A 27341-nucleotide genomic window follows, 5' to 3' on the forward strand; every position below is an offset into this window, starting at 1 on the left:
ATGCGTGGAATAGGGCGAGTGGCCGTGGCGCGAGAACGCGCGGGCCGGGGGCGCGAGCCGGAGTCGGTTGAGCCGTTGGAGCCCCTTCCCCCCACTTCCGGTCCTATCCCGGTCCAGGCGAAGACAGGAAGAGGCTTTGGCGCGGCCATGAAGGTGAACCAGCGGGGGGAGGGGGGGCTAAAATGAGGGGGGGGCTGCAGGGGAGGAGGGGGAGGAATTGGGTCTGGGGGTTCCCTGAATGAAGGGGGAGGGGTCTGAACATCCGGGGCGGGGCTTTAACCCATCAATCATGAACTGGTATTATTCTGTATTGTGATTATTATTATTATTATTATTATTATTATTATTATTATTATTATTCCTGATGGATGGAGACCCCCTCCCCAAAAAAGGGGCTTCCCTTCAGGTGTCCTCCCCCCCCCCCACTAAATGAGGGGTTTTTTTTAAAGGGGATTTTATTGGTTTTTATATTTGAATACTGAATTTTATGTGTTTTTTATTGTTGTGAGCCGCCCCGAGTCCTTTGGGAGAGAGGGTGGCATACAAGTTCAATAAAATAAAATAAAATAAATAAATAAATCCCAGCAGGGCTTCAAAACAGATCCACAAACTTCCATCCTGACCCAGAAGGATCAAAATGCAGAGAATGATTGTTGTTGTTGTTGTGGTGATGATGATGATGATGATGATGATGATGATTAAATGTTTGTTACTTCTGGACCTGGAGCTAGCTCAGCAAGCAACAACAACTCTGGTCTTGGGTTGTTTTTTGTTTTGTTTTGTTTTTTGCTTTAATTTATATGCCGCCCTTCTCCGGAGACTCAGGGTGGCATAGAATGCGTTAAGCATTTTGGGGCACACACCGGCTGCAGGACTGAATGACAGCAATTCCACAGCCCTCTCGTCGGGTAGATCTGCTGGATCCGGTCTTGGGGAAAGGAATGTGTGTGTATGTGTGTTTGGAGGTTGTGCAGCCAACGCAAAACACAGTGCACGGGGGACACCGCTTGGCAATCAGGACTGGCCTCGGGGTGCTGCGCTCTGCAAGAAGCCGTGCAAATAGAAAAGAGACGCCGCCGCGCATGAGAGGAGGCGGAAAAGGAGAGTCGGTTTAAAACCAGGACGGAAGGACAATAAAAGACGTTGGAGAGAAGTGACGAGGGAGAGCAACCCCAGCAGTCTTAAAAGAGGTTGTAAAAAACTGCCAGGGGACGAGGAAGAGCGTTCTCAAGGGCTGAAGCCACCTGTAAAAACTTCAGAATGGGACATAGACCTACAGCCTCGTACACCACCATTGGGACAGCGAGGAGGTGAAATCTGGGAAATAAAACAAGCGTCATACCCAGTTGCTGGCTACTGTTCACATGTTCACTAAGTGGGACACGACACGTTTTTGCCTTATGGTCTTCTCCCATCCTTAGCAGAAAAGCTAAAACGCTCTCTGAAAATTAGGTGGAACTTGTTTTTTTTTTTTTTCCTATGATCAATGATTCCAAGAATTTTGTCTTGAGTTTCTTCCAGAAGACGGTGTCATCGGGGACATGCTTGCTCAGTAACAATTGGGGTGCTATTTTCTCTCCTCGGGTGACAAGGCTCCTGGGTTTCACGGGGGCTCATTTGGAGGGAAATGTGCAGGAATGCCATTTGTTTATTGGAAAGCAAGTGTCTAAAGATGACAAAGCCCAGCCCTTGGGGTGCAGTTTCTTGGAAATAACCACCACCAGAAAATATAATGAACCAGCGCGATGAACCATTACAATTTCTCCTTTCTTTATTGCAGTGTTTCTCAATCTTGGAAGCTTGAAGATGGGTGGACTTCAACTCCCAGAATCCCCCAGCCAGCAGCGCTGGCTGGGGGATTCTGGGAGTTGAAGTCCACCCATCTTCAAGCTACCAAGGTTGAGAAACACTGCTTTATTGTCAGGTGATAAGTAATCAGCCAGAATATAAAATGGACCTTTGCAATATTCGCTGTAGTGTAGGTGATCAACCTTACAGTCTAACAAATAGCGGGAAAATCAGAATGAGAAAGGGCATCTAATCCAACTCCCTGCTTAGCACAGGGTTTTAAATTAAAGGTTTTAAATTAAATGAAATTTTGACTTATCGAACCCTTGCTTGGGGTGGCCAGTTCAAAGTCTGTGACAGAAAAGAAAAATGCTTGGGTAAATGTTAGCTTTGCATTTTTATGTGGGACGTATATACCTATAAATTACGTGTACAAGGACTCTTCGTCTGATTAAATTAGATCTTTCGCTGCAATCCTGCCATTTGCATAAGAATAAATAAATCCTGCTCAACGCCAAAGGTCTGTTTCTGAAGAAACGCAGATGGGACTTCTGTGATCACAAAACGTTAAGTTTATTGAGTATGACTAAGAGTAACACAGGGAGGGTATGATTCTGTAATGAGAAAAAATGTTTCTAGATGTGATCTCCCCACGGTCACTTTCTGCAAGGAAAAAGGAGCAGCAGCTGAGATTCATAGATCTTGAATTCTTATTTACAAGTAGCAGGGTCTTCTCTGCTGTAGGCCCAGAGCGAAAGAATATTATTTGCTTGGAATTCCCCAGAGATTTCTTCCTCTTTGTAAACAGATAATTAAAAAAAAAACCTTTTGGGCAATAGAGATTAGCTGGATACTTCCTTTATGCTGTCTTCATGTAGTTTTAGGTTTTTAAATAATACACAGTTATTGATTGAGTCTAGATTTGTATATTGAATCTTCTTGCAATCTTAGTCTGAAAGTATGATTGTTAAATAAGTATCCTTCAAAGACACAGAGGCTCTCCCAAGGAGTTTTGGCACGACAAAACTGAAACTGATAAGAGGAATTTGGCGGTTTGGTGGCGATCTGAGGTTCAGGAGCGGCTGTGAGAGAAATGTGAGCTGAAGAGAGAAAATGAAACCAGCTAAAGACAAGACCGGAAGGAGAGAAGGACTTTGGGGTCTAAACGATAAGGGCAGAATTCTTAAATTCCCCAAAAACGCTTTCGTAGTCATCCTGACTACAGCGACTTCTGTTGTTCAAAATGCTTGAGTGAAGAATGCGACTAGAAACGGGCCGATTAAAAAGGAAAAATAAACTAGCTGGAAAAACTGTTCCACCAAAAAAAGTGCCTGCTGGATTCCAACATTTCCAGGGTGGGAAATGTTGGAAACACCCCCCCCTCCCCTTTGAAGGGGGAGACCCAGGCTTTTTGCCACTGATAGCTTCTCTGGGCATAAATGCTGTGTCAAAACTGGCACAATTCCACGTTCTTGGTGTTTCTGTACTTGGGGTTCTGTTGAGGCTTTGCTGTATAAAACGAGGCTGTAGGACAACAGCCCAAAGATTTAGGGTTAGTTTGGGGCACGAATTATAGATCGGATTGTCAGGACAACCCTGAGGCACGCAAGGAGATTCTAATCCTAGCTAGTTTGCACTCTTGTTGCAGTTCTTACACGATGTGTTTAGGGTGTAAGGATTTTGGAGTGATACGTTTCGAATGTCCTTCGGAAGAATAGGGGAACGAGGGTTTTTATCCCTCCATTAAAATACGCTTCTTGTTTTGCTGGCTGTGTTTTCTTCTCCAAAGAAACAGCATGATGACGTAAGTGTTTGTGTACATTTTTGATTAAACTCTCTGAAAGTCAACAACATCTCGAAGACTGTGAGAAAGGTGCGTTTCTTGGCAGACTCTTCAGGTGACCTTATATTTCATTGATTTCTTTATTCGATTCAACTCCAGAAGAACTCTGGGCGGCTGACAATATAGCAAGCCGAATAAAAAAAATATGTATGATAAAGAGGAATACGATAAGGAGCAAAAAAACGAGCTTAAAAATAATATATATAAGAAAACAAGGAAGCAAAGCCAAGGCATGTGAACTGCAATCCTAGTTGTGGGGATTTTAGCCTCTTTTGGCATCAACAATTATCTAAAGCTGGATTGATTATCCTTCAGGCTGATCCCTGAAACAGATGGCACCTGCATCCTGGGACCGTTAAGTCTACAGTTACTGTCCTGCTGGCTCATTTTTCGCTTTTCCCTCGGCATAAATCCCGAGACTTTGGTAGTTTTTGGAAGAGGCCACCTTCCCTTTCTGAAAAGTCGTCCGAGGAAGCTCATCCAGCCTGCTTGGATGGGGAATATTGGAACTGTGGTGCCGGTCGCTGGCTCCGAATCTCCTTGGACTCTTCTCCTTCCTTTTCCAACTATGGCAAAATGATTTGGGAACATGACCAGTGCGGCAGAGGTTCTGGAGCCTCAGAGGATTGAGGTGGCAAAGACGGCGCTCCCTTAACGAAAAGAGGTACAGATCCCTGAAACAGGAGGAGCCACATCTGCTGCAGACGCCTTTCCCTTCTCCGTTGTAGGAAAAATACGTGTGTCTGTTGCCATCGTCACCGCTTAACCAAACCTGAAAACTGCTGGAGTTTTCACCGCCTGGGGCGATCACCATAACCGGAGAACCGAGTTCCTCTTCCAAAATTCGTAGTGCGAAAGGGGAGCATCCTGCAACTTCATTTGTCGATGGAGAAGGGGCAGGAATCCGGATCTCTCGGTTGGGTGTCGTCGTGGGTCTTCCTTCTCCGTCGGTTCGGGCGTTAAGAGTGACTCTTGCGCTAATAAGGCTACTTACAGGACGTCCCGAAGACAGACGTGTGTGTGCGTTTGTGTGTTTGTTTGGCTTTGCATGCTGCTTCAACCTGGGAAGACTGTCCGGGATTCCAGAGGGTGACTTGGCTTCTGCTGGTCTCTTCCAGGCAGGGGCAACTTCCATGTGGGCTTCCTGCTGCGGGTTGCTGAATGAGGTCATGGGGACGGGAGCCGTTCGCAGCCAGCAGCCCGGATTTGGAAGCGGAGCGAACCCCTTCCGGTTCGCCCCAAGCACGGACTTCACCGTCTATTCCTCGGCGGCGGCGGCAGGAGCAAACCCCGCCCTCTGCAAATCTTGTGGCCTTTCCTTCTCCGTATTCAGGAAAAAGGTGAGCGTTTTAAGGCTTTGGAGGGCACGTTTCTCAATCCTTGAACAAGCCAGAATGATTCCTTTAACTGCAGTGGCAAGAAAGGGTTGTAAAATGGCGCAAAGCTCACTTAACAAGCGCCTCACTTAGCAACAGAAATGTTGGGCTCGAGAGCGGCCGTAACTCGAGGACGACCTGTATAAAATAAGCTATTCCTTCATTTCCCTTTTTCCTCCCGCACTGCGAGGCTCGTAACCCCCTTTCTCTCCCCCTCCCCCCCACCTCCTCTCTCCTCCAGCACGTGTGCTGCGAGTGCAAGAAGGATTTCTGCTCGGTGTGCTCCGTCTTGCAAGAGAACCTCCGCCGTTGCTGCACCTGCCAGTTGCTGCAGGAGACGGCCTTCCAGCGGCCGCAGCTGATACGCTTGAAAGTCAAGGACCTGCGCCAGTACCTCCTGCTCAGGAACATCCCCACGGATACCTGTCGGGAAAAGGAAGACTTGGTCGACCTCATCCTCCGCCACCACGGCTTGGCCTCCGAGGAGGAGACGGACACTAGCAGCTTGTACTCCACGCGGTCGCAGGCATCCAGCCTTTCCACCCAGCACGTTTCTCTGTCTGGATCGGTGTCCTCCTCTCAGGGAGACCTCGCCAACCGGCAGGAAAACGCGGGCAATGAAACGCAGCTACAGGTAGGTTCCTGGAGAAGGCGGTGGGGGGGTGGGTGTCGGGTGATCTTTCCTGATCCTGCGTCCCCCGGTTGGGCCAATGGGGAGCAGAAGCTGCCACTTCTAGAGCAGCGATCACCAACTGGTGGTCCGTGAGAAAATGTTGGTGGTCCTCAGAAAAATTATTGGCATTTTTAATATTGCACTAAATCAGGGGTCCTCAAACTAAAGCCCCTGGGACAGATACGTGCAATAAACATTTGTGTTGCTGCAGAGAGTCTCCCCCTTCGGGGTCTTTTTGTGTGGGTCGGAGGGGGGCAGAAATTCCAACTTGGGGTCTGCTTTGGCCTCCTGGTGTGGGGCTTTGGGCAAAGGCTGGAGGGAAGTGCCGCTGGTGGCGAAGAGCCGGAGAGCCTCGTTCCAGTGGGACTGCCTCATGGCCTGGAACCGGTTGACCATCTCAGCCTGCTGAGCCTCCAGGCGCCGGTACCTGGCCTTGCACTCCCGCAGGTCTTCCCTCTGCTTGGAAAGCCTATGCTCCTAGTCCTCAGTGAGGTGCTTCTGCTGAGCCTCCTTCTCGGTCAGATTCAATTTGAACTGAGCTCTTTTGTCAACTCTTTCTCATGGTGGCTGCTTAGCGCCAACAACTGCTTCCTGTTGAGGCCCTAAGGAGCCCAGGCGGGGAGGCGAGGAATGGCTGGGAGGGGAGGGGCAAGTAGAGGCCATCGAGGCGCCCCCTCAACGTGAGTGACATCGAGTTGACCACACCCACCCAGTCACGTGACCACCTAGCCACGCTCACCCAGCTGGTCATTACACAAATCATATTAGTGGTCCGCGGGATTTAAAATTACGAATTTAGTGGTCCCTGAGGTCCGAAAGGTTGGTGAGCCCTGTTCTAGATGACAAAAAGGGAAGGGGTGAGCTGGCAGTAACTCTCTTCTTGTGCATTTAGGGGCCAAGCGAAAGACTCTCGGCAGATCTGGGGGTGGAGGAAGACCACGCAGCTCAAGAAGTAAGGAACAAACCAGCTAATGACATTTCACTCCAGAGGGTTGCCTCCCTTGTCACTTTTCTGGTCCGGTTTTAAGGCAACCTCGGGAACTTTCTAAGACTTGTGGACTTCAACTCCCAGAATTCTCCAGCCAGCATGGAGCCCTCCCTAGCCCGGAATTCTGGGAGTTGAAGTCCACAGGTCTTAAAAAAGTTGCCAAGTTTAGACTCCCCCTGGTGTTAAGGCAAACCAAACAATATTTCAAAACATCATCGGGTGCCTGCTTGGGTATCCTCTTCAGTGGATCTTTTTAATCAACTGGGGTGGGGTAACAGTTGGCCTTGAGGAAGGGGGTTGCCAGGAAGTGCCAGCATGGTAATAATCGTGGCCAGCCTGTTGCACTTGTCGGGTGGTGTCTCCTCCACAAGGCAGATGCCCTTTTGGGTGGTGGGGGAGGAAGGGGAATCCCTGGTGGTTGGGCTTTCCATCGTCCTGTGGGCCCGTTGCCTTCTCTCGCTCCTTTGCCCATGGGAAACTCCTGTTTTTTTTCAGACTCCGGGCCAGTCCAGGAAGCGTGCCAGGGCCTCGCTGTCCGATATTTCCAGCCTGGATGACGTGGAAGGGCTGACCGTCCGGCAGCTGAAAGAAATCCTGGCTTGTAACTTTGTCAATTATTCGGGATGTTGCGAAAAATGGGAACTGGTAGAAAAAGTCAGCCGGCTCTACAGGGAGAACCAGACGAATCACCGGCTGCGTGAGTCTCCCTGTTTTCTTTTTTCCGTCTCGCGCGTTCCGTTTGCGGGAGGGAAGGCGCGCGTTCTCACGTTTCCCTTCCGAGGCCTTTGAACGCCTCACGCTCCACCGCTTAGCGACCGAAGCTCCTATCCCCCGTTGAGGACCGTAGGTTGAGGGCCGCTGTTCATAAGGACGCAAACCGGGTCAGTAAACACGACGCGTCCTGTGCCTCCGCCTCTAACCGTGCCCGTTTGCTCCTTGGCAGAAGGAGAGAAGCCTCCGCTGACCGACGAGGACGACAACCTCTGCCGGATCTGCATGGACGCGGTCATCGATTGCGTGCTGCTGGAGTGCGGCCATATGGTCGCCTGCACCAAATGTGGGAAGCGCATGAGCGAGTGTCCGATCTGCCGCCAGTTCGTCGTCCGGGCCGTTCACGTCTTCAAGTCCTGAGCGGCTGGGGCTCGGCCCCCCACCGAAAGCTTCCCGCTGCACATTTCCTCCCGAGACGGCCACGTGGGGGGGAGGCTCTGGAAAGCCTCCGTTCCAATCCATTCATAGCATCCCCGACCGGGAGCTTAGGAGCTTTGACCGATTGTATTTCTGCTTTGCAAGTCAGATGCCTCTTAAAGATAGAGATGTGTGAACTGGAATGCTTTTCCTTTTCGTTTTTATTTTTCCGAGACACAAAAAAAAAAAAAAAAAGAGGCAAGACTCGAGTTCAAGAGTCGCGCTTGGAGGAGGAGATTCAACGCTTCCGATTGCTCTCTTCTGAAAAATAGCACAAAAAAAGCGAGAAAAGACGAAGGAGAGCCGAGTTAAACCTTCTCAGAGAGCAATGGGAGGAAGCAGAGTCTTCCCCGGGGGGTGTTTTCTCACCCCGGGAGGGAGATTTTGTGGGTGGGCTGGCAGAGCAGTTCTTGTGCCAATCACCCAGAGTGTCAGCCCACCTGGGGATCTACAATTAGCCTTAATGGGAAGAGTTGAAAGCTGCCTTTTACAGTCTGCATCGGAGAGAGGGATGTATCTTTGTATCTCCGTTCCGACACCCTAAATACGTCCTCGGATTCAGCACGGGAAGAGTCGAGTTTACATTCTCACCTTGAGAAGGTTGGCCAGGATTTGTCACGTTGACCTGGCCTCCCGAGTCACCAAAAGCGATGCTGGATTGCATGCCACAATCCCTAAAGCGACGTAGGCGTTGAAAAATATTTTTAAAAGCACTGTATAAATTTAAAATATACAAACCACACGGAGACGGTAACAACTGCAATGTTGAATGTCTGTTTACCCAGGACCCCCAGACCTGGTGACCCCCATAACCAGGTCTTGAGGGGGGGAAAGGGTGCTCCATAGGAGAGGTGCCTCGATAAGAGAAAAGGTTTGGATGGACTGCCTGCCTGCCTACCAAACAGGAACAACTCCAACCCTCTTCTGAAACTGGGTCCCTCAGTTGCTGGGGGGTGGACCGATCTAGTAGATCCCGCCTGCAGTAGACGGAGGCCCCAGAGCCTCCTGGTCATCAGGATCTGACCACAAGCAATGGATCTCATGCCATGGACTCATCGGAGCAATTGCTCTGATTGGCAACATCAGGTCCGGTGCGTGATCCCAGTTCCTTCTCGGGCTGTGGATGACCTGAGAGATAATCCCACCCTTGTTCCCATTGTCCTCTCCACCACCCCCCCATCCCCATCAACTGGTAGAGCCCCTCCCCGCTCACACACCAGATGCCCCTCTGGTTTCCCCCCCCCCCTTCAGGAAAAATTGGTCCGTTCAAAGTAGCACCCAGCAAACGGGCTCTTCTTCTGGTTCCTAAAGGGCAAGGCAAAATGATCTCTGTGGGGAAGGGGGGGTCTACAGTAGTCTACCACTTCTGCTGTAGCCCCCCCGCCTCTCCAGCCCTCAAATTCCCAAAGTCTACAGAAGTAGAGACATTCAGGAAGGAACCAGGTAACGAAGGGAAGTCCAGCAGCAGCAAAAAAGACACCCCACAGCAGACCTAACTTGAGGGAATTATTTAAAAAAAAAAAAAAGCCAGGTCCAAGAACAACCAGTTGCAATCTTGCTTATTTCAGCCCTGCTGCTTTGGGGGTGTCCTAAAAGATTATCTGTTCTGCCACGGTCTTTCCTGTCCAGCAACACATATTGCAGTAGCTCTGCATCGGTTTCTTAAGAGATTTGCAGTCCCCAAATAGCTGGGACGAGCAAAAGGCTCCCCCAAAAATCCTTTTGACTGCGTGGCGTGTAGGGAAAGCCAAGAAGCGTTTTGGGGATGAATTTCAGGCTTTGGAGAAAGGCTGTGAAAATTGGGTGCCTGTTCAGCAGCCAGCTAAGGGTTAACCGTTTGCATCTTGGAAGCTGATCATTTTTCAGAAGGGAGCAAAGACATGATGGCTGGGGGGTTTTTTGGTTTTTTTTTTTTTTTTGGAAAATGTCTCATAACGAGACGGTGTAGAATATCGAGTCGTTCAGGGGTACATGCATAATCGAGAATGTAGTATATCCATAACATTCTGAGTTAACGGCTGGCTTAATAAAACGTTTCATCCATTGGCTTCGGTCTGCTTTTCTTTGCCCCCACTCCCCCACCGGCTGCGAAAAACGCCGCGATGCAGAGTGTAGGCATGACAGCCTCACGTGAAAGGTTTTGCGAGTTGCAGATTTCTTTCAGCCACCATTTCTACAGCTGGGGAAAAGGGAAAACACACCACCAAGTAAGCAAAGGTTAATGTTCTATTAAAAAGTTTTTACTTTTCTCCCCTCAAGGGACAAAGCAACTGGATTCGCCTGGATCACAAATGCCGTTTAACGGAGAACAACTGAACGCGGAATCTCTTTACCGTCCCAAGTTTGCTCTTGGGAAACAACTTCGGGGATGGGGGGGGGGGTGGGAAGGGGGTGGGGTGTTGAAGCCAGGGGGGCTTTTCCAGGAAATCTTACAAAGGTTCAACATGTATAATACAAGCTAGCCTCTGTTTTTTTGCACAATCATTTATACAAATTTGAATAGAGGTAAAAACTGCATGAAAGGAAGGAAGGAAATCAACCGGAGAGACAGCACTTTCACAACAATGGCACTTAATGTACTGTATACTGAATTCCCACCCACCCCTTTTTTAAAAAAAATAGTTAACCAAGTTAAATAACAACTCATTCTTTAAAAAACCCCAAAACTCCTTAATTTTGAAAGCCCCAATAGCTTAATACTTTCCCTCCAGGAGACTGGCTGTAACTGAAAAGCTTTCAAAATTAAGGAAAAGGTGGGCTTTATACGGGGGGTGGGGGGGAGAATTTAATTTCCACTTTCATCCTTCATCTGTACACCTTTTTTTTTTTCTTTTTGCACCACATACCTTACTGTGTTGCTCGAGTATACAAAGCGGTATACAAAACATGCTATTTCCCCCCTCCCCTTTTCATAAAAGTATTCCCCGATTTTCCCCCTCCGCCCCTTCAAAAGTGGGGAAATATCCATCCGATCCGTGGTGTCTCTTCCGAAGACTGCTCCCCTTCCCCGCTCCCCCACCCCCCCAACTTCGGAAACATTTGGCAATGCGAAACCCAAGTCAAAACGCCGGAGATGCATTTTTAGAACGTTTGCATAAATAAACTTTTTTAAAAGGGATTTGTACAAAAATAGTTTTGCATAAGGTCAAGATGTAACAGGGAAAAAACAAAAAAAAAACAAAAAACCATAGTCCCCTAGGCAGGAAAAACGCAGGGGAGGGGCCCACCTTCAGCGGGGCGGAACGAACGTTTCGCTTCGGAGGCCCGCCAAAAGTCTCGGTCCGTGCGCTTTGGCCGCAGTTCTGAGTTGGCGTCTCCGTTTCCCGAAAATCCCAGGAAGTGAACGCCCCCCCCCCCCACCAGAGCACCAAATTGCCAACCTTGGCTGCTGTACGTTCCCACGCGGTCCAGTCCGTTCTCTCGACATCGTCGCCGCGTGTCCAGCGGGAAAAAAAAAGCCTCTTCCTTCAGTCCTTTTCTCGCCCACCCACCCCCCCCTCTGCTTCCTTCGCCTCTATTTACAACTCTGTCCTTGCAAATACTAACTCAGCTTCTTCAGCAATTTCTCTTCCGTTTGGCTAAACTGGACGCTGACCGACATCTCGGCGATGAATTGCTCGCAGCCTTCCCTGCTGACCTGCTTGCAGTAACGGAGGTCGATGTGACAGATGCTCCCGCAGCGCTTGAAGTACGACAGGCACTGATCCGTCACCTTGTTGCAGTCTGCAAGCGAAAGAGAGGGAAGGGTTCGTTTAGCGACCGTTCAAAGTTGCGACAGCACTGGAAAAAAGGGATCCACGCTTACAACCAATGCAGCATCCCCCGTTGATTATGTGATCGAAGTTTTGATGCTTGGCTCGTATTTACGACCGCCGTCGTGTCCCAGTCACGCTATTTCCCCTTTCGCGACCTTCTGACAAGCAAAATTTACGGGGAGGCCAGATTCACCTTCACAACCGGGTTGCCAACTTATCGGCTGGAGGGATTCACTTAATAACGGTCCTAAAACGGGGCGAAACTCACTTAGCAAATGTCTCGCTTAGCGACAAAAAATTTGGGGCTCACCTGTACTCCGTAAATCAAGGAATACCTGTAGTATGAGTTTCGACCCCAGGTCAAATGCAATCAATCAATCTCCAAACATCTGCCAAATTCAAGGAGTCCTCAAATTACGACCGTCATAAGGAGTTGAATTTTCGTTGCTAAGCAGAGGGTGAGGATTAAGGGTGTCGCGCCCAATTGTACCATCTTTTTTTGGGCCACGGTTGTTAAGTAAACCACTGCAAGTTGTGAAGTGAATCACACGCTTGTTAAGCAAGTCTGCCTTCCCCCATGTTGGAAAGCGGCTGGGAAAGGTGCAAGCAGCAGTCACGTGACCTGGGATGCTATAACTGCCGTAAATCCATGCCAGTTTCCAAGCACCCAAATTTCGATCCCTTGGATTGTGGGGAAGCTGCAATGGTTGTATGCCCAGGGACCGTCTGTAAGTCACTTTGTTTTCAGGATCATTCATTGTTTAGTGAAAGTCCCTAAAGGAATAAGGGTTATAAGTCGAGGACTTCTTGTATTAAAGAATGATGCGAGGTACATAGGAGCATGAATCAGAAATTAGTTGCTTCTATAGCTCGTCTTGTTGGTTTTCTGGTTTTCCCAATCTATGCAACTGGGAAACTGTATTTTATTGTATATTGTATGCAAACTAGTTTTCCCAGTTGCAAGATATGGCTGTGAAAGTTGGACCACAAGGAAGGCTGAGAAGGCCAAAGAATGGAGGCCTTTGAACTCTGGTGCTGGAGAAGACTCCCGCGAGTCCCTTGGACTGCAAGGCCATCCAACCGGTCAGTCCTAGAGGAGATCAACCCTGACTGACTGCTCTTTAGAAGGCCAGATCCTGAAGATGAAACTCAAATGCTTTGGCAACCTAATGAGAAGGAAGGACTCCCTGGAGAAGAGCCTCATGCTGGGAATGATGGAGGGCAAAAGAAGAAGGGGACGGCAGAGAAGGAGGTGGCTGGATGGAGTCCCTGAAGCAGTCGGCGTGAGCTTCAATGGACTCCAGAGGATGGTAGAGGACAGGAAGGCCTGGAGGAACGTGGTCCATGGGGTCACGATGGGTCGGACACGACTTTGCAACTAACAACAACAACAACAAAGAAGATTCGTATCCCCACTTTTACCAATCCAGCAAGATTTTCCTCTGGGGCTGTTTTGGATGGCAGGTGGACCACTAAAATCAAGAGGTACAGAGATCTTTCCAAGGGCTCTACCTGTTGAATCTCTCCCAGCCTACCTTTCAAAATAACCTCGGTTAGGGAGTCCCGCGTGGTGGTCCCCACCGCCGTTAACAAGTTGATGGACTTGTCCGTCACGTGGTTACAGTAGCTAAGATTAAGCTTGGACAGGAGAGGCATGTGCCGGATAATCAGACGCAGAGAATCGTCTGTGATGTCCAGGCCGGACAGGCGGAGATCGGTGATGTTCCGTAGCTTGCTTCGGTTGTCGATCTGGCCTGCGCGAGTTAATAATAATAATAATAATAATTTTATTTCTATACCGCCCTTCTCCCGAAGGACTCAGGGCGGTGTACAGCCTATTTAAAAGTTAACAAAAGGCAGCAAAAGTCTTGTTATTATTTCATCTGCAGGGGCTACGATTCAACAGGGAAAGCCACGCCTGGAGAGACACCCCCAAAATGCAAGACTTTTCAAGCTTCTAGGAGATCAGAGATTGTCAAATGAAATATTCCTTCCTATAAAAATATCACGCAAGAGAAGACAAATTAAAAAGGGGTTGGTCACAAGGTAAACAACTTACCCATCCTTTGATACAGGTGAGCAGAGTTCATCCAATGTTTTTCATTTTAAGAGGGGTGGACTTCAATTCCCAGAATTCTCCAGCCAGCATGGGGAATTCTGGGAGTTGAAGTCTACCCTTCTTAAAATGGCCAACTATGAAAACCACTGTTCTAGCCCATCCTTTTTAACTTGTAGCCTAACCGTCTCTGAACAGGATAATTTATACACTTTAAAAAAAAAACTCACCCCACACCCACGATTCTACTCTACCCAGTTCCTCTGCCCCACTCTTGAGGCAGACCCCCCCCCCCAAATATGGGAAACCTGGTAGTTTTATATTCTGGGTTCTCTCCTGAAAACAGATACCCAAGTCTTGTTGCCGGAGTCCAAAATTGGGAATACGCACCTGGACGGTTGTCAGTTGGCGGCGACAGAAGGTCTCGCATCTGGGCATCCTTCAGGCCTTCCACCCACTGGCTGTCCAGTGTTCGAAGGAGGGGACAACTGGAGCTGCAGAGTGCGGACACGGCAATCCACGAGCATCCAGCCAAAAGCAGATCCCGGAGACCTACGGGGGAGGGAAGGATGCAACCTTCAAAAGCGGTCTTAACTTCAAGACAATCCTTCTTCTCCTTCGCTCTCTACACTGCCTCATCTCTAAGGCAGGATTGTCAGTGTTCCAGTTAACACACCCAACGGAATCAAAACTCCAAGGCAGGCCTATTCCTCAAAGTACAGGTTTATTAGGCATGTCATATTGCCACGCCTGGGCTCCAAGATCACCGCAGACGGGGACTGCAGCCAAGAAATTAAAAAAAAACACTTGCTCCTGGGGAGGAAAGCTATGGCAAATCTAGATAGCGTACTAAAAAGCAGAGACATCACCCTGCCAATAAAAGTGCGTATAGTCCAGGCTATGGTTTTCCCAGTTGCAATGGATGGCTGTGAAAGTTGGACCATAAGGAAGGCTGAGTGCCAAAGAATGGAGGCCTTTGAGCTCTGGTGCTGGAGAAGACTCCTGCGAGTCCCTTGGACTGCAAGGCCATCCAACCGGTCAGTCCTGGAGGAGATCAACCCCGACTGCTCTTTAGAAGGCCAGATCCTGAAGAGGAAATGCAAATCCTTTGGCCACCTAATGAGAAGGAAGGACTCCCCAGAGAAGAGCCTAATGCTGGGAATGATGGAGGGCAAAAGAAGAAGAAGGGGACGATGGCAGAGAACGAGGTGGCTGGATGGAGTCACTGAAGCAGTCGGCGTGAGCTTAAATGGACTCCAGAGGATGGTAGAGGACAGGAAGGCCTGGAGGAACGTTGTCCATGGGGTCGCGATGGGTCGGACACAACTTTGCAACTAACAACAACACTGGCACGTCTGGGGAAACCTGACTCTAACCCTCTCCCTTTGGGTTCCCCCCCACCCAGTTAAAAGTAATTTTTAATTCCCCCTGCCTATGCAATCCATCACGTGGTCCAATCAGGTCACAATCCAAGGATCAGTTGGTCTCAGATCCTCCCACCTCCTTCCACCTGGTGGGAAAGTCCTTGGCTCTCAAGAGGAAAGAATTTTATTTTGGCTACAGTCCCCCAGTTATCTCTGTCTCACCCCCACTGCCGTTCCCACAGCTCGACTCCGGGGGGGGGGGGAAATGCCAGGGAGGAGAACGGCTGCAGGGCCGACACAGGAATCGCTAAAGTGGGAGCTACCTGGAAGCCGCGTGATAATCCAGCTCAGCTGCTTTTTCGAGATATTTGTACAGCTCAGATCTAGCGTGACCGGCTGTCTTCTGATGATGCCGCTCAGCATCAGGGGAGTGATGGATTTGCAATGTTTGAGGTCTATTTTGGTCCACAGCCTTTTATCGCAGCACCTGGAGGAGAGAAAGAGAGAAGAGAGGCCTGGCCCACATCTCGGAAAGAAAGACAAAGGGCTTGAAATCGAGGCGTTCCTCGGCTTACAACCGCAACGGAGCCCCAACCTTTCTGTTGTGAAGCGAGACGTTTATATAAAGCGGGTTTTGCCCCGTTTTACGACTTTTCTCGGCTACGTTGCTAAGTGAATCACTGCAGTTGGTAAGGGAATAAGCTGGTTGTTGAGGGAATCCGGGTTCCCCACTGACTTTGCTTGTCAGAAGGTCACAAAACGGGATCACGGGACACTACAACTGTCATAAATATGAGTCTGTTGCCAAACGTCTGAATTTTGAGGTTGTAACTGTATTTTGTATTCTACGGCACCAAAACGAATCTCCTCTTTTTTTTTTTTACTTTAAACTCTTTTTCCTTTTTCATCTTTATTTCTATTTTATATTACAATAAACTCCCAATAAAAGCCAAAAAAAAATAAAAAATAAAAGGACAACACCCAGGTTTCCCAAGCCACACTGAATTCTCGCCTCTCTTTATCCTGGTCAGAGTCACAACCATTGTAATCCTGCCCTCCAGTTCCTAAGGGGTCCTCTGATCCTCCCAGTAAGGGACTCCCAATTCTCCCAGTTCAATCCTGCCCTCCAGTTCTTAAGGGCCCTCCCCGACACCTCAGTTCCTGCTTGCCCTCAAGTTCAACAGAGGAATGATTGAGTCTGTCATCTGCACCTCCATAACTGTCTGGTTTGGCTCTGCAACCCAACAAGACAGACACCGACTTCAGAGGATCAGTAGAACTGCAGAAAAAACCATGGCTACCAACCTGCCTTCCATGGAGGACCTGAATACTGCAGGAGTCAAAAAGAGGGCTGGGAAAATATCTACAGACCCCTCGCATCCAGGACATCAACTGTTTTAACTCCTACCCTCAAAATGACTCTATAGAGCACTGCACACCAGAACAACTAGACACAAGGACAGTTTTTCCCCCCGAACGCCATCACTCTGCTAAACAAATAATTCTCTCAACACTGTCAAACTATTCACTAAGTCTGCACTACTATTAATCTTCTCATCGTTCCCACCACCCATCTCCTCCTTCTTATGACTGTATGACTTTAACCTTGTTGCTGGTATCCTTAACATTTATATTGACTGTTCCCTAGTATGATTTGATTGCTTATTTGTACTCTATGACTATCATTAAGTGTTGTACCTTATGATTCTTGACGAATGTATCTTTTCTTTTATGTACACTGAGAGCGTATGCACCAAAGGCAAATTCCTGGTGTGTCCAATCATACTTGGCCAATAAAGAATTCTATTCTATTCTATTCTATTCTATTCTATTCTATTCTATTCTATTCTATTCTATTCTATTCTATTCTATTCTATTCTATTCTATTCCATCCCATCCCATCCCATCCCATCCCATCCCATCCCATCCCATCCCATCCCATCCCATTTTCTATTCTCCTTCCTTTTTCCCTCCTCCTCCTCCTCCTCCTCCTCCTCCTGATTCTATTCTATTCTATTCTATTCTATTCTATTCTATTCTATTCTATTCTATTCTATTCTATTCTATTCCATTCCATTCCATTCCATTCCATCCCATCCCATCCCATCCCATCCCATCCCATCCCATTTTCTATTCTCCTTCCTTTTTCCCTCCTCCTCCTCCTCCTCCTCCTCCTCCTCCTCCTCCTCCTCCTCCTCCTCCTGATTCTATTCTATTCTATTCTATTCTATTCTATTCTATTCTATTCTATTCTATTCTATTCTATTCTATTCTATTCTATTCTATTATTCTATCCTATTCTATTCTATTCTATTCTTATTCTATTCTATTCCTATTCTAATAGGGCCCCCCCACGGATCCCCCCTATTCCTTACCACCGATTCCAGGTCCGGCACACCCTCATGCAGAGGCAGAGTTCCCTGGGTCGTAGGCAGCGGAAGACGGCCATCCACACCTCCCTCTGCATTACGTGGGCCGCTCCATCGTCCAGCAGGAGCGAGTCAGGCGGGGGACTGATGGGGGGCGGCCGTACCACGTGCCGCTCCATCTGCATGCACTTGGGGGGCGAGAGGGAAGGAGGGGGCCGGGCGATGGTCCTGGGGGTGGGGGGGGTGCTGCTGCTGCGGAGGCTGGAGAGGAGCTGGTGGCGGAGTTCCCGCGGCGTCCCGTTGAAGCCCTTGCTGAGCGGGTGCGGCTGCTCCGGGCCGAGGTGGTGCTTGGCCTCCTCGTTCTCGCTCTCCGGCTCCGATTTGATGGGTTGGTGGTCCTCGTTGGCCAGGCTGTTCTCGGTCTTCTGGATCTCCTGGTTGAGCTCCTTGCTCAGTTCCTTGCTCAGTTCTTTGTTGGGCAGGCGGGCTTTCCGGCGGATCTTGAATTTTTTCTTCTCCCGGGATTCGGCGCCTTCTGAACTTGGCCCCGCGGTGGGCGAGCTCGAACGCGACTGGTCGCTCTCCTTGGTTTTCGGAGGTTCCTCGGGAAAGACCTCCCCACCTTCTTGCTTGAAGCGCCGCAAGGGTTTGAGGGCAGCCACCCGGTCATCTGGGGTCTTCCAGGAGCGCCTCTAGAAAGGGGGAAGATACCCCGATATCAAAGGAGAGTCAATCAACAATGGTGCTAAGTCGTCGTTGGAGGATCGGGGAATTCTGGGGATTGAAGTCCACCCCTCTTGAACTTCCCAAGATTGAGGAACGCTTCTACACAGGTAGTCCTTGACTTGCGGCCAAAATTGAACCCAAAAATTTGTGTTGCTAAGGAAAACTTTGTTAAGTGAGTTTCGCTCCATTTTACCTCCTTTCGTGCCACATTTGTTAAGTGAATCGCTGCAGATGTTCAGTTAGTATAGGGGATGGCAATCTTAAAACACTCAAAAGAAACATTTGGACCCGTTTCCCACTGAAAAAAATACACCGGGAGCCACAAAATCTGGGTGGGCGTGGCCAACTCCACGTCACTCACTTCCACCAGTCACATGACCTCCCTAGCCACGCCTACCCTGCCGGTCATTAGGGCAGAGAACCGGTTGTTAAAAAACACCAGGAACCCCAAAACCTTTTTTTCTTTCTTTCTCTCTCTCTCTCTCTCTTCCGCTCTCTGAATCTCTCTCCCCCCATCTCTCTTCCCCTCTCTCCCTCTGTATCTCTATCTATGTCTCTCTCTCCCCCTTCCTCTGTATCTGTCTCCCTCTCTCCCCCTCTCTCTCTTCCCATTTCCCCCTCTCTGTATCTCTCTCTCTCCTTCTCCGTCTCTGTATCTCTCTCTCTGTCTCTCTCTCCCCCTCCCTCTGTATTTCTCTGTCTCTCTCTCCCCCCTCTCTGTCTCCCTCTCTCCCCCTCTCTCTGTATCTCTCTCTCCCCCTCTCTGTCTCTGTCTCTCTCTCTATGTCTCTCTCTTCCCCTCCCTCTGTATCTCTCTGTCTCTCCCCCCTCTCTGTCTCCCTCTCTTCCCCTCTTTCCCCCTCTCTCTGTATCTCTCTCTCTCCCCCTCTCCGTCTCTGTATCTCGCTCTATGTCTCTCTCTTCCCCTCCCTCTGTATCTCTCTGTCTCTCCCCCCTCTGTCTCCCTCTCTCTCTTCCTCTTTCCCCCTCTCTCTGTATCTCTCTCTCCCCCTCTCCGTCTCTGTATCTCGCTCTATGTCTCTCTCTTCCCCTCCCTCTGTATCTCTGTCTCTCCCCCCTCTGTCTCCCTCTCTCTTCCTCTTTCCCCCCTCTCTCTGTATCTCTCTCTCCCCCTCTCCGTCTCTGTATCTCGCTCTATGTCTCTCTCTTCCCCTCCCTCTGTATCTCTGTCTCTCCCCCCTCTCTGTCTCCCTCTCTCTCTTCCCCTCTTTCCCCCTCTCTCTGTATCTCTCTCTCTCCCCCTCTCCGTCTCTGTCTCTCTCGCTATGTCTCTCTCTTCCCCTCCCTCTGTATCTCTCTGTCTCTCCCCCCTCTCTGTCTCCCTCTCTCTCTTCCCCTCTTTCCCCCTCTCTCTGTATCTCTCTCTCTCCCCCTCTCCGTCTCTATATCTCGCTCTATGTCTCTCTCTTCCCCTCTCCCTGTATCTCTCAGATTTCCAAGGCCAGGCGAGGAGTGACTGGGAGAGGAGGTAGAAGTGTGGGACCAGCTAATGATGGGACAGGGGGCCGCAGCAGAGGGCCCAAAGAGCCACATGCGGCTCTGGAGCCACGAGTTGCTGACACCCGAGTTAGTAACATGATTGTTCAGTGAATCTGGCTTCCTCATTGACTTCTCCCGTCAGAGGGTCAACAAAAGGGGATTACGTGACCGTGGGACGTTGAACCATCATAAACTTGCCAAGAGTCCGAATTTTAATCACGTGACCCTGAGAATGCTGGAACAGCCGTGCGAAAAACATTTCCAAGTCACATTTTTCAAGTGCCGTCGTTTAGTGAACAGTCACTAAATGAACTGTTGTTAAGTCGAGGACTACCTGTATAATCACTGATGTCCTCTGGGGAAGATTGGGGGGGGGGGGGGGTTCGGGAGAAATCCGTACAGATGAAGAAATTACCTTTTTCCTGAACAGCTTTTCTTCTTTCCCCAGTTTTAGCTACAGTCAGAGAAGGAAGGAAGGAAGGAAGGAAGGAAGGAAAACATGAATTTTATTTAGTCACTCTTTCCATGCCGCTTGAGGGAATTCTGGGAATTTAAGTTTGCAAGGCTTAAAGTTACGGAGGTTATGAAACATTACCCTACGTGGCTGGCTAGTTTAGAAGTATACTGTCAGGCCTGGAAGCCATCTTTTACATTTACTGCTGTGGGAAACTGGGAGGGGGGATTGTATGGAGCAGGAGAAATATGTAGTCATAACAACATTCCTTTCTCAGAGAGTCAAGGACATCTTGCCCTGCATCTGGACGGTTGGAACTGGGAGGCATCTCCAGGTGCTTTGATTAGACCATGTGATGGACATGTGGGTGCTGAGCAGGGACTTGGACTTTCCTTTGGGTGGGGAAAACCTGGAAGCTTTCCGATTCTGGTTTTCCCAGATGTGCCAATATGACATCTCTAATCAAAAGGAAGTTTTGAGGAACGTCAAGCCTCGGAGTCTTCTTTCATTGGGGGTGTTACTTGGGACACTGACACGCAAATTTAAACCTCTCCCACCTGGCCCCTTTCAGAGGTGTTAGAATCGGTGGTGGGTGAAAGGGAGAGGGAACGCTTGGGGGAAAGTGAAAAGTAATGGAAGGAAGCATGTCCCTCAGAGACAGTGTTTCAAGGTCGCTTCCCGGGAAGAATGCAGCCGTAGGACAGCTTACCCTCAGAGTGACCGTTTCAGAAGGCATCTTCTCTGAAATTGATGGGACAATGGGGGGGAACCAGTAATAGTACAGAGCCTTGATAGTACAGGGGTTTAGTGCACCCTGTTATTAACACAGCTGCCTGCAATTTCTGCTGGTTCGAATCTCTCCAAGGCTCAAGGTTGACTCAGCCTTCCCTTCTTTCTAAGGTAGGTGAAATGAGGACCCAGATTGTGGGGGCAATAAGCTGACTTTGTATAAAATATACAAAAGAATGAAGGCTATTGCTTAACGCATTGTAAGCCACCCTGAGTCTCCGGAGAAGGGCGGCATATAAATCAAATTAAAAAAAAAAAAAAATAGGAAGTGCCTAAGAGGGGGATTTGGTGCGCAAGCGAATTTCAGTTCTGGCTTTGCTTTACTGTATTCCACTTGACCTTTAGTAAACTACACCTTTATCCATAAATGGAATCCAGGATCTTTCTTGCTTAAAAGGTTCAAGTTGAGGCAGGGCTGACCGGTAGCTTAGTATTTTTAGATTCATCCATCTCTACAAATGTGGATTTGTACCAACCAATCCCGGCTTATAGGGAAGGGCAAGACAGTAACCATTTTTACTAGAGGGTCCCAGCTCCTGATCCTCCTTGTACTACTACGCTTCTTCTAAAGAGGCACCTCCTTTTCGCCCAAAACATCCAAAGGGGAAACGATTCCCCGGTCTTACCCGTTTCCTCATGGCCGGCTCTTGGGGTTTCTCGAATTTCCGCTTGCGGCGCAGGTGGGCTTCCTCCGAGGACTTCCTCCTCAAGAGAGGATCCAGGGGGGGCTTCGGAGGACGCTCGTCGGATTTCTTGCGGGGCGATTCCTCGCACTCGACTTTCCGCTTGGGGATCTCGGGGACGACTTCCTTGTTCTCTCGGTTGATCTTCTGCTCTTTCAGCAAAGAGCCCGGCAGGTTGGAAGCGTATTTGAACCCGGGGCCCCGCTTTTGCTTGTACGCCAGAAAGAGACAAAACACACAAGCAAACTTTATATCTTATGCCTTTGATATATAAATAAATACGAAAATAGACCGGCCCTCTTTCTCAAAATCTCCTTATCAGATTTCAAGTGCTGCAAGTCCCAATATCTTTGGAGACAAGATGTTTAACCCTCCTTTTTTAATATATATATATATTATTTCATAATTTAAAATCAGGGTTCTAGCATCATCACCAACCTCAGAGCCATTTTGTTAAAGATCTGCACGGGGATGGGTGGCACAGGGGGGCTCGCCAGCCACCCGATTGGTAAAAAAAAAAAGTCACAGTTTGAGGTCGACAAAGTTGGCAAAATGCACAAAAAAAAAAAGAGAGACTTTTTTGTTTCCTTTTTCCGGGCCAGCCAACCGTTGCTGTAAAACTCACTTTCCCCGTTTTTCCAGCATGGTTACACTTGGGACATTCCCAACAATTCGGAAGCTCCTCGTTCACCACGCCGTCTGATTCCCGCACCTGAGAGAGAGGAAATGGGGGAGAAAGAAAGAAAGAAAGAAAGAAAGAAAGAAAGAAAGAAAGAAAGAAAGAAAGAAAGAAAGAAAGAAAGAAAGAGAGAGAGAGACAGGTAGAGAGAGGAAAGGAAAAAACAAGAGGAAGTTTTGTGAGCTCCTCCTGTTTACCCAGGCAGGAATGGGGAGATCTGCCCCCTTTTTATCTTATTCCTATTCTATTCATTCATCACATTTACAAACTTCTCATCTCCCTCCCAGAGAAATCCAGTAAAATGGGGGCAAAACTCACTTAGCAACGGGCTCAACCGTGGTCGTAAGACAAGGACTCCCTGGAATAAGTCCCAGAAGCTTCTGCCCTTACCTTAAGGCACCCGGGGTGGATGATTTCGTTGCAGATGGAGCACTCCATAAGCATCAGATTAAATTTGCTCTCTTCTTCCTCCACCGTGTCTTCCTTCCCTGCTTCTCCACACACCAAGCACACGGCAGTGTGGGGCAGCACCGGCTACGGAGGCAGGAAGAAAAGACAGATCAGAGGATCGGACATGGCAGCAAAAGCAATCGGAGCAAACGAGAAATGCCTCTGCCCGGAGCAAGCTTGGCAACTTTATGAGCTGTGGACTTCAACTCCCAGAATTCCTCAACCGGCCATGCTCAGCCAATCTACAAGCCATCATAGCTGGCTGAGGAATTCTGGGAGTTGAAGTCCACAAGCCATCATGGCTGGCTGAGGAATTCTGGGAGTTGAAGTCCACAAGCCATCATGGCTGGCTGAGGAATTCTGGGAGTTGAAGTCCACAAGTCGTGAAGTTGCCAAGCTCGTATTCCCCTGGCCTGGAGGCGGATCCCGATTTCCCACCCCGGCGAACATCGATGGCGCTTACCGCGATGCACTGCCTCATAATGCAGGACTGTTTCATGCGGCCAGGCCCCCCAAACTTCTTCATGTCCTTGCAGAAATGACATTCGCCGCACTCTGTCCGCAAGCAGGCCTCGCACTTGCGACATCGCGTCCTTCTCCGACGCGCACCTGCAGTCGTCCGGTTCGCTGCAAGCTTCACAGCTGAGGAAGGGCCCAGTTTCCCCTTTGGACGCCCAACTGTCCGGTTCTGGGAAAGAACGAGAGACGGAGGGGGGGGGTTTAAAGGCTGACCACGTACCATACTGCTGGCTGTTGTAAAATCGCTCCCGTTGGGGGTTGATACCCTTGTAGGGAACAAAGCGGACGTTACGGCTTACGATAAACTTTGGTTACCAGTTCCTCTTTCTGCAAACCTAAAGTGGCAGCTTTTCGGAGTTGGGATGATACGGTAAACCACAAAAGGAGATTAAAGAGATACAGGCGACAGAGGCCGGTCAGTAATAAGAGCTTCGCTGTTGTTACCAACTTGGCCAGATGGACCCAGGCCTAAAGCCACAGAAGACGCAGGCCGAGTAGCCGTAAAGAATTCATGGAGAGTTAGCTTGGAAAGTATTACAGTGTTTCCCCGAAAATAAACCCTCCCCTGAAAATAAGCCCTCCCCGAAAATATTTAAACGCATGCACAGCCAGTCCCCGCCATTTCCTCTGGTTAGGGTTAAGACGGCAAGAGGACCCCGTCTTGCTCCACGCGCCCCAAAATAATAAGACATCCCCAAAAATAAGGCCAAGCGCTTATTTCGGGGTTCAAAAAAAATATAAGACAGGGTCTCATTTTCGGGGAAATATGGTAACATACAAGGAAGGATTTAAAAACACCACAATTGGTTGTAATACAGAGGAGGAGGAAGCCTGTTGATGGTAGAAACCAGGAGACGGTGAGTTCTAGTTCTGCCTTAGCTATGAAAGCCAGCTGGGTGACTTTGAGCCAGCCACCAGGAGACGGTGAGTTCTAGTCCCGTTTTAGGCATAAGCCAGCTGGGTGACCTTGGGCCAATCACCAGGAGACGGTGAGTTCTAGTTCCACCTTAGCTATGAAAGCCAGCTGGGTGACTTTGGGCCAATCACCAGGAGACGGTGAGTTCTAGTCCCGTTTTAGGCATAAGCCAGCTGGGTGACCTTGGGCCAATCACCAGGAGACGGTGAGTTCTAGTTCCACCTTAGCTATGAAAGTCAGCTGGGTGACCTTGAGCCAATCACCAGGAGACGGTGAGTTCTAGTTCCACCTTAGCTATGAAAGTCAGCTGGGTGACCTTGAGCCAATCACCAGGAGACGGTGAGTTCTAGTTCCACCTTAGTTATGAAAGTCAGCTGGGTGACTTTGAGCCAATCACCAGGAGACAGTGAGTTCCTAGTTCCACCTTAGCCATGAAAGTTGGCTTGATGATTTTGGGCCAATCCCCAGAAGACGGTGAGTTCTAGTTTTGCCTTGGGGAAGAAAGTGACTTTGAGCCAGCTCTCCCCTCTCACAGGGTGGTTGTTGTGAGGAAAATGGGAGGAGGAAGGAGGAGTATTAGATACGTTTGCTGCCTTCCAGGGCTAGAAATGATTCTTCAAATTAGCCACGATGGGTCACATAATAAGCCAAGCCAGCCACAGTTGGTTGTGGATTGCAATTCATAGTTTATGCTTAGCATTGTGGTTTGTTCCGTAGGCGAGAATTAGGGAAACCACATTATGTGTGTAAGCATCACTAATCTCCAAAGCAAAAGTTAGTAAACCAATAAATATGGGGGGGGGGGGGGAAATATAAACGATTTGTACATTTGATTTATTGTGTTCCATATGGAGTAAGTGTTTGCTGGTGCCAGCCAAATCATGGTGATGGACCTCAGTGAGGTTTAGCCCACATCAGCAAACTTCCACTCCTGTAAATTTTTTTCTTTTAGCCGAGTGAGAATTTTTATAATCCTTTCTAAAAACTAATGTTTGGTCTTGCTGTCCGTTGTTTACATTTTTCTATGTTGTTTGGTGTGTGTGAATCACCCAGCAAAGTCTGGAGTTGGGCGCCATCGAATTGAACAAATAAATAAAATAGATATAGATAACGGATCAATTAAAAAAATAATTTAAAATCTTTGACAAGGCCCAACGTTTTACCTCAGAACTGAGATCGGCTTCACGTGCAGCTCTTAATTTAAAACAATGACCATAACAAATAATTATTATTTTTTTCAAAAATTACATTCTAGGAGCTACAGAAATTCCCCTTCCAAGAGGCTCACATAAGGTGGATCCCTAAATTAGATCCACCTTATTTATTTGTTTAAAAAAGTTAATTTCTACAGCTACCCAACTCAACCCACTGATTTTAGGTGGTGAACAATCCTAAAACAATTAGAAAAAAATGTTCATTTTTAAACAAAATAATTAATACTGTTTGGTGCTTTTAACCCAACCACAAAAGTAATAAACCTACAAGACAAAGTATAAACAACCCAATTTGTTGCCCTGGATAACTGTTAAAAGGCAGAATAAGGAAATATAGGCGAGGAATATTACATAAGAGGACGCGGCCAGTCCCAACAGCAAATTTAAGGAATTAAGAAATATATTTTCAGTTGGATACAGGAAACAAATTTGAGATACACCAAGAGGACCAGGTAAAAAAATTTATATCTTCGTTCTGAATGAATCAGGGTAAGAATAATTTTTTTTTAAAAAAAGATTGCTTTTTCACTTCTAAATACTAGTGCAATTTTAAATTGGTAAATGCTAGTAGCTTCCAAAAAATTGGCTCAGGTCTCAGTTGTGGGGGGGGGGGGCTTTCCTTTTCCCCCCTGCCCACATTATACAAGCCCTTTTAAGATGTCCCAGGCATTTTCTTGCATTTAATGTAAAAACAGGACACAGAACCAATTCCTTATCTTGATGGGATTAAGCCTTCCACTGGGGGGGGGGGGGGGGGGGAGAGGGAGACAAGGAAGCTGTCACACAAGCAACAAGCAGACCCCCCCTCCATTCACTCCTAGGGGAAAGTATTTCAGATCTCCAAAGCACAGCCGAGATCTAACTTCCTGCCCCTCTGATTAAAGAAATAGAAGAAAAAACAAGATAGTTTTGAGTTAAAAAATCTCCTGCGAAGCAAAGTCAAAGCAACGTCTTTCTTCGAAAACAATAAAGGGGGAAAAAAAAGTACACACAAAAAAAAAAACTACAGTGCAGTTGACTTTCAAAGACCCCCCTTTGCCTCTCACCCTTCCTTCCTTCCCCGCACTCTCACTTTTTTTTCTTTCTTTCTTTCTTTCTTTCTTTCTCTTTCTTTCTTTCTTTCTTTCTTTTTCTTTCCTTTCTTCCCTTCCTTCCCTCCCTCCTTCTTTCTCTCCTTCCTTCCTTCCCCCCTTCCTCCCACCCTCACTCTTTCATTCTTTCTTTCTTCTCTCCTTCCTTTTCTCCTTCCTTCCTTCCTTCCCCCCTTCCTCCTACTCTCACTTTCTTTCTTTCTTTCTTTCTTTCTTTCTTTCTTTCTTTCTTTCTTTCTCTTTCCTTTCTCCCCTTCCTCCCACCCTCACTTTCTTTCTCTCCTTCTTTCCCCCCTTCCACCCTCTTTCTTTCTTTCTTTTTTTCTTCCTTTCTCTCTTTCTTTTTCTTTCCTTTCTCCCCTTCCTTCCTTCCTTCCTTCCTTCCCTCTTTCTTTCTCTCCTTCCCCCTTCCCCCGACCCTCCCTCTCTTTTTTCTTTCTCTTTCTTTCTCTCCTTCCTTCCTTTTCTCCTCCCTCCCTCCCTTCTCCCTCTCCTCCTTCTTCCCTTCCTTTATTTAGACCCCGCTTCCCCCCCCCCCCCCCCGAGCCTCAAGAAGGGAGAAGACGGCAGGCCAGGGCCGGATGCTGTCTTTGGAAGGTCTCCCCCCCCCCACCCACCCACACACACCCACATCCCATTTCCTTGGCTTGCCCCCCCTTTTTTTTTTCCCCCTTGGAGAGAGGACCACCCCCCCCCCACACTCCTGCCCTCTTACAACCCTTGCAAAGCAGGAAGGGGAAAAAAAAAAAGAGACCCCCAGTGCAAACTTCGCCTGCCATTAAATTAAAAACAAAAAAAGCCAGACAGACCCACCCACCCACCGCCAGGCATGCATGCAAGCAAGCGAGTCTGCACAGCCACCCCGTGCATCTTGTGCACGCGCACACACAAACACACACACACACACACACACACACACC

The 27341-nt window shown here is 48.5% G+C and overlaps 2 protein-coding genes across 4 annotated transcripts in view; one reads left to right on the forward strand and one right to left on the reverse strand.

Annotated features, from left to right (window-relative positions):
* RNF34 (ring finger protein 34) lies at positions 1-9895 on the forward strand. Its single transcript, XM_070950969.1, has 6 exons — positions 1-153; positions 4750-4971; positions 5249-5641; positions 6573-6632; positions 7164-7365; positions 7612-9895. Exons 1-6 carry the CDS (start codon positions 1-3, stop codon positions 7797-7799), a joined length of 1218 nt encoding a protein of 405 aa, XP_070807070.1. The 3' UTR covers positions 7800-9895.
* Positions 9896-11357: 1462 nt separating this feature from the next.
* The window catches only part of KDM2B (lysine demethylase 2B), a 37036-nt gene continuing 21052 nt past the window's right edge, over positions 11358-27341 (reverse strand). For 2 of the 3 annotated variants that reach the window (XM_070950333.1, XM_070950335.1), the window contains 10 exons: positions 23145-23369; positions 22622-22765; positions 22177-22264; positions 21496-21770; positions 20042-20080; positions 17407-18092; positions 15355-15518; positions 14058-14219; positions 13147-13365; positions 11358-11579 (listed from right to left, as the gene is read on the reverse strand). In XM_070950333.1, coding sequence (XP_070806434.1) covers positions 11398-11579; positions 13147-13365; positions 14058-14219; positions 15355-15518; positions 17407-18092; positions 20042-20080; positions 21496-21770; positions 22177-22264; positions 22622-22765; positions 23145-23369 — 2184 coding nt within the window. In that variant the 3' untranslated portion in view covers positions 11358-11397. The remainder of the gene's footprint in view (positions 11580-13146; positions 13366-14057; positions 14220-15354; positions 15519-17406; positions 18093-20041; positions 20081-21495; positions 21771-22176; positions 22265-22621; positions 22766-23144; positions 23370-27341) is intronic. The other variant, XM_070950334.1, reaches the window with a different exon arrangement.

This window comes from Pituophis catenifer, unplaced genomic scaffold (assembly GCF_029215685.1).
Source record: "Pituophis catenifer annectens isolate HBS135680 unplaced genomic scaffold, rPitCat1.0.hap2 SCAF_10, whole genome shotgun sequence".
Taxonomy (NCBI): Eukaryota; Metazoa; Chordata; class Lepidosauria; order Squamata; family Colubridae; genus Pituophis; species Pituophis catenifer.

Excerpts from the sequence above, each read along its gene's own strand:
- RNF34 (XM_070950969.1), top strand. The coding sequence starts at position 1 with ATGCGTGGAATAGGGCGAGTGGCCGTGGCGCGAGAACGCGCGGGCCGG. Across the intron at positions 4,972-5,248 it reads TCTCCGTATTCAGGAAAAAG|CACGTGTGCTGCGAGTGCAA; the intron begins GTGAGCGTTTTA and ends TCTCTCCTCCAG. Across the intron at positions 6,633-7,163 it reads AAGACCACGCAGCTCAAGAA|ACTCCGGGCCAGTCCAGGAA; the intron begins GTAAGGAACAAA and ends GTTTTTTTTCAG.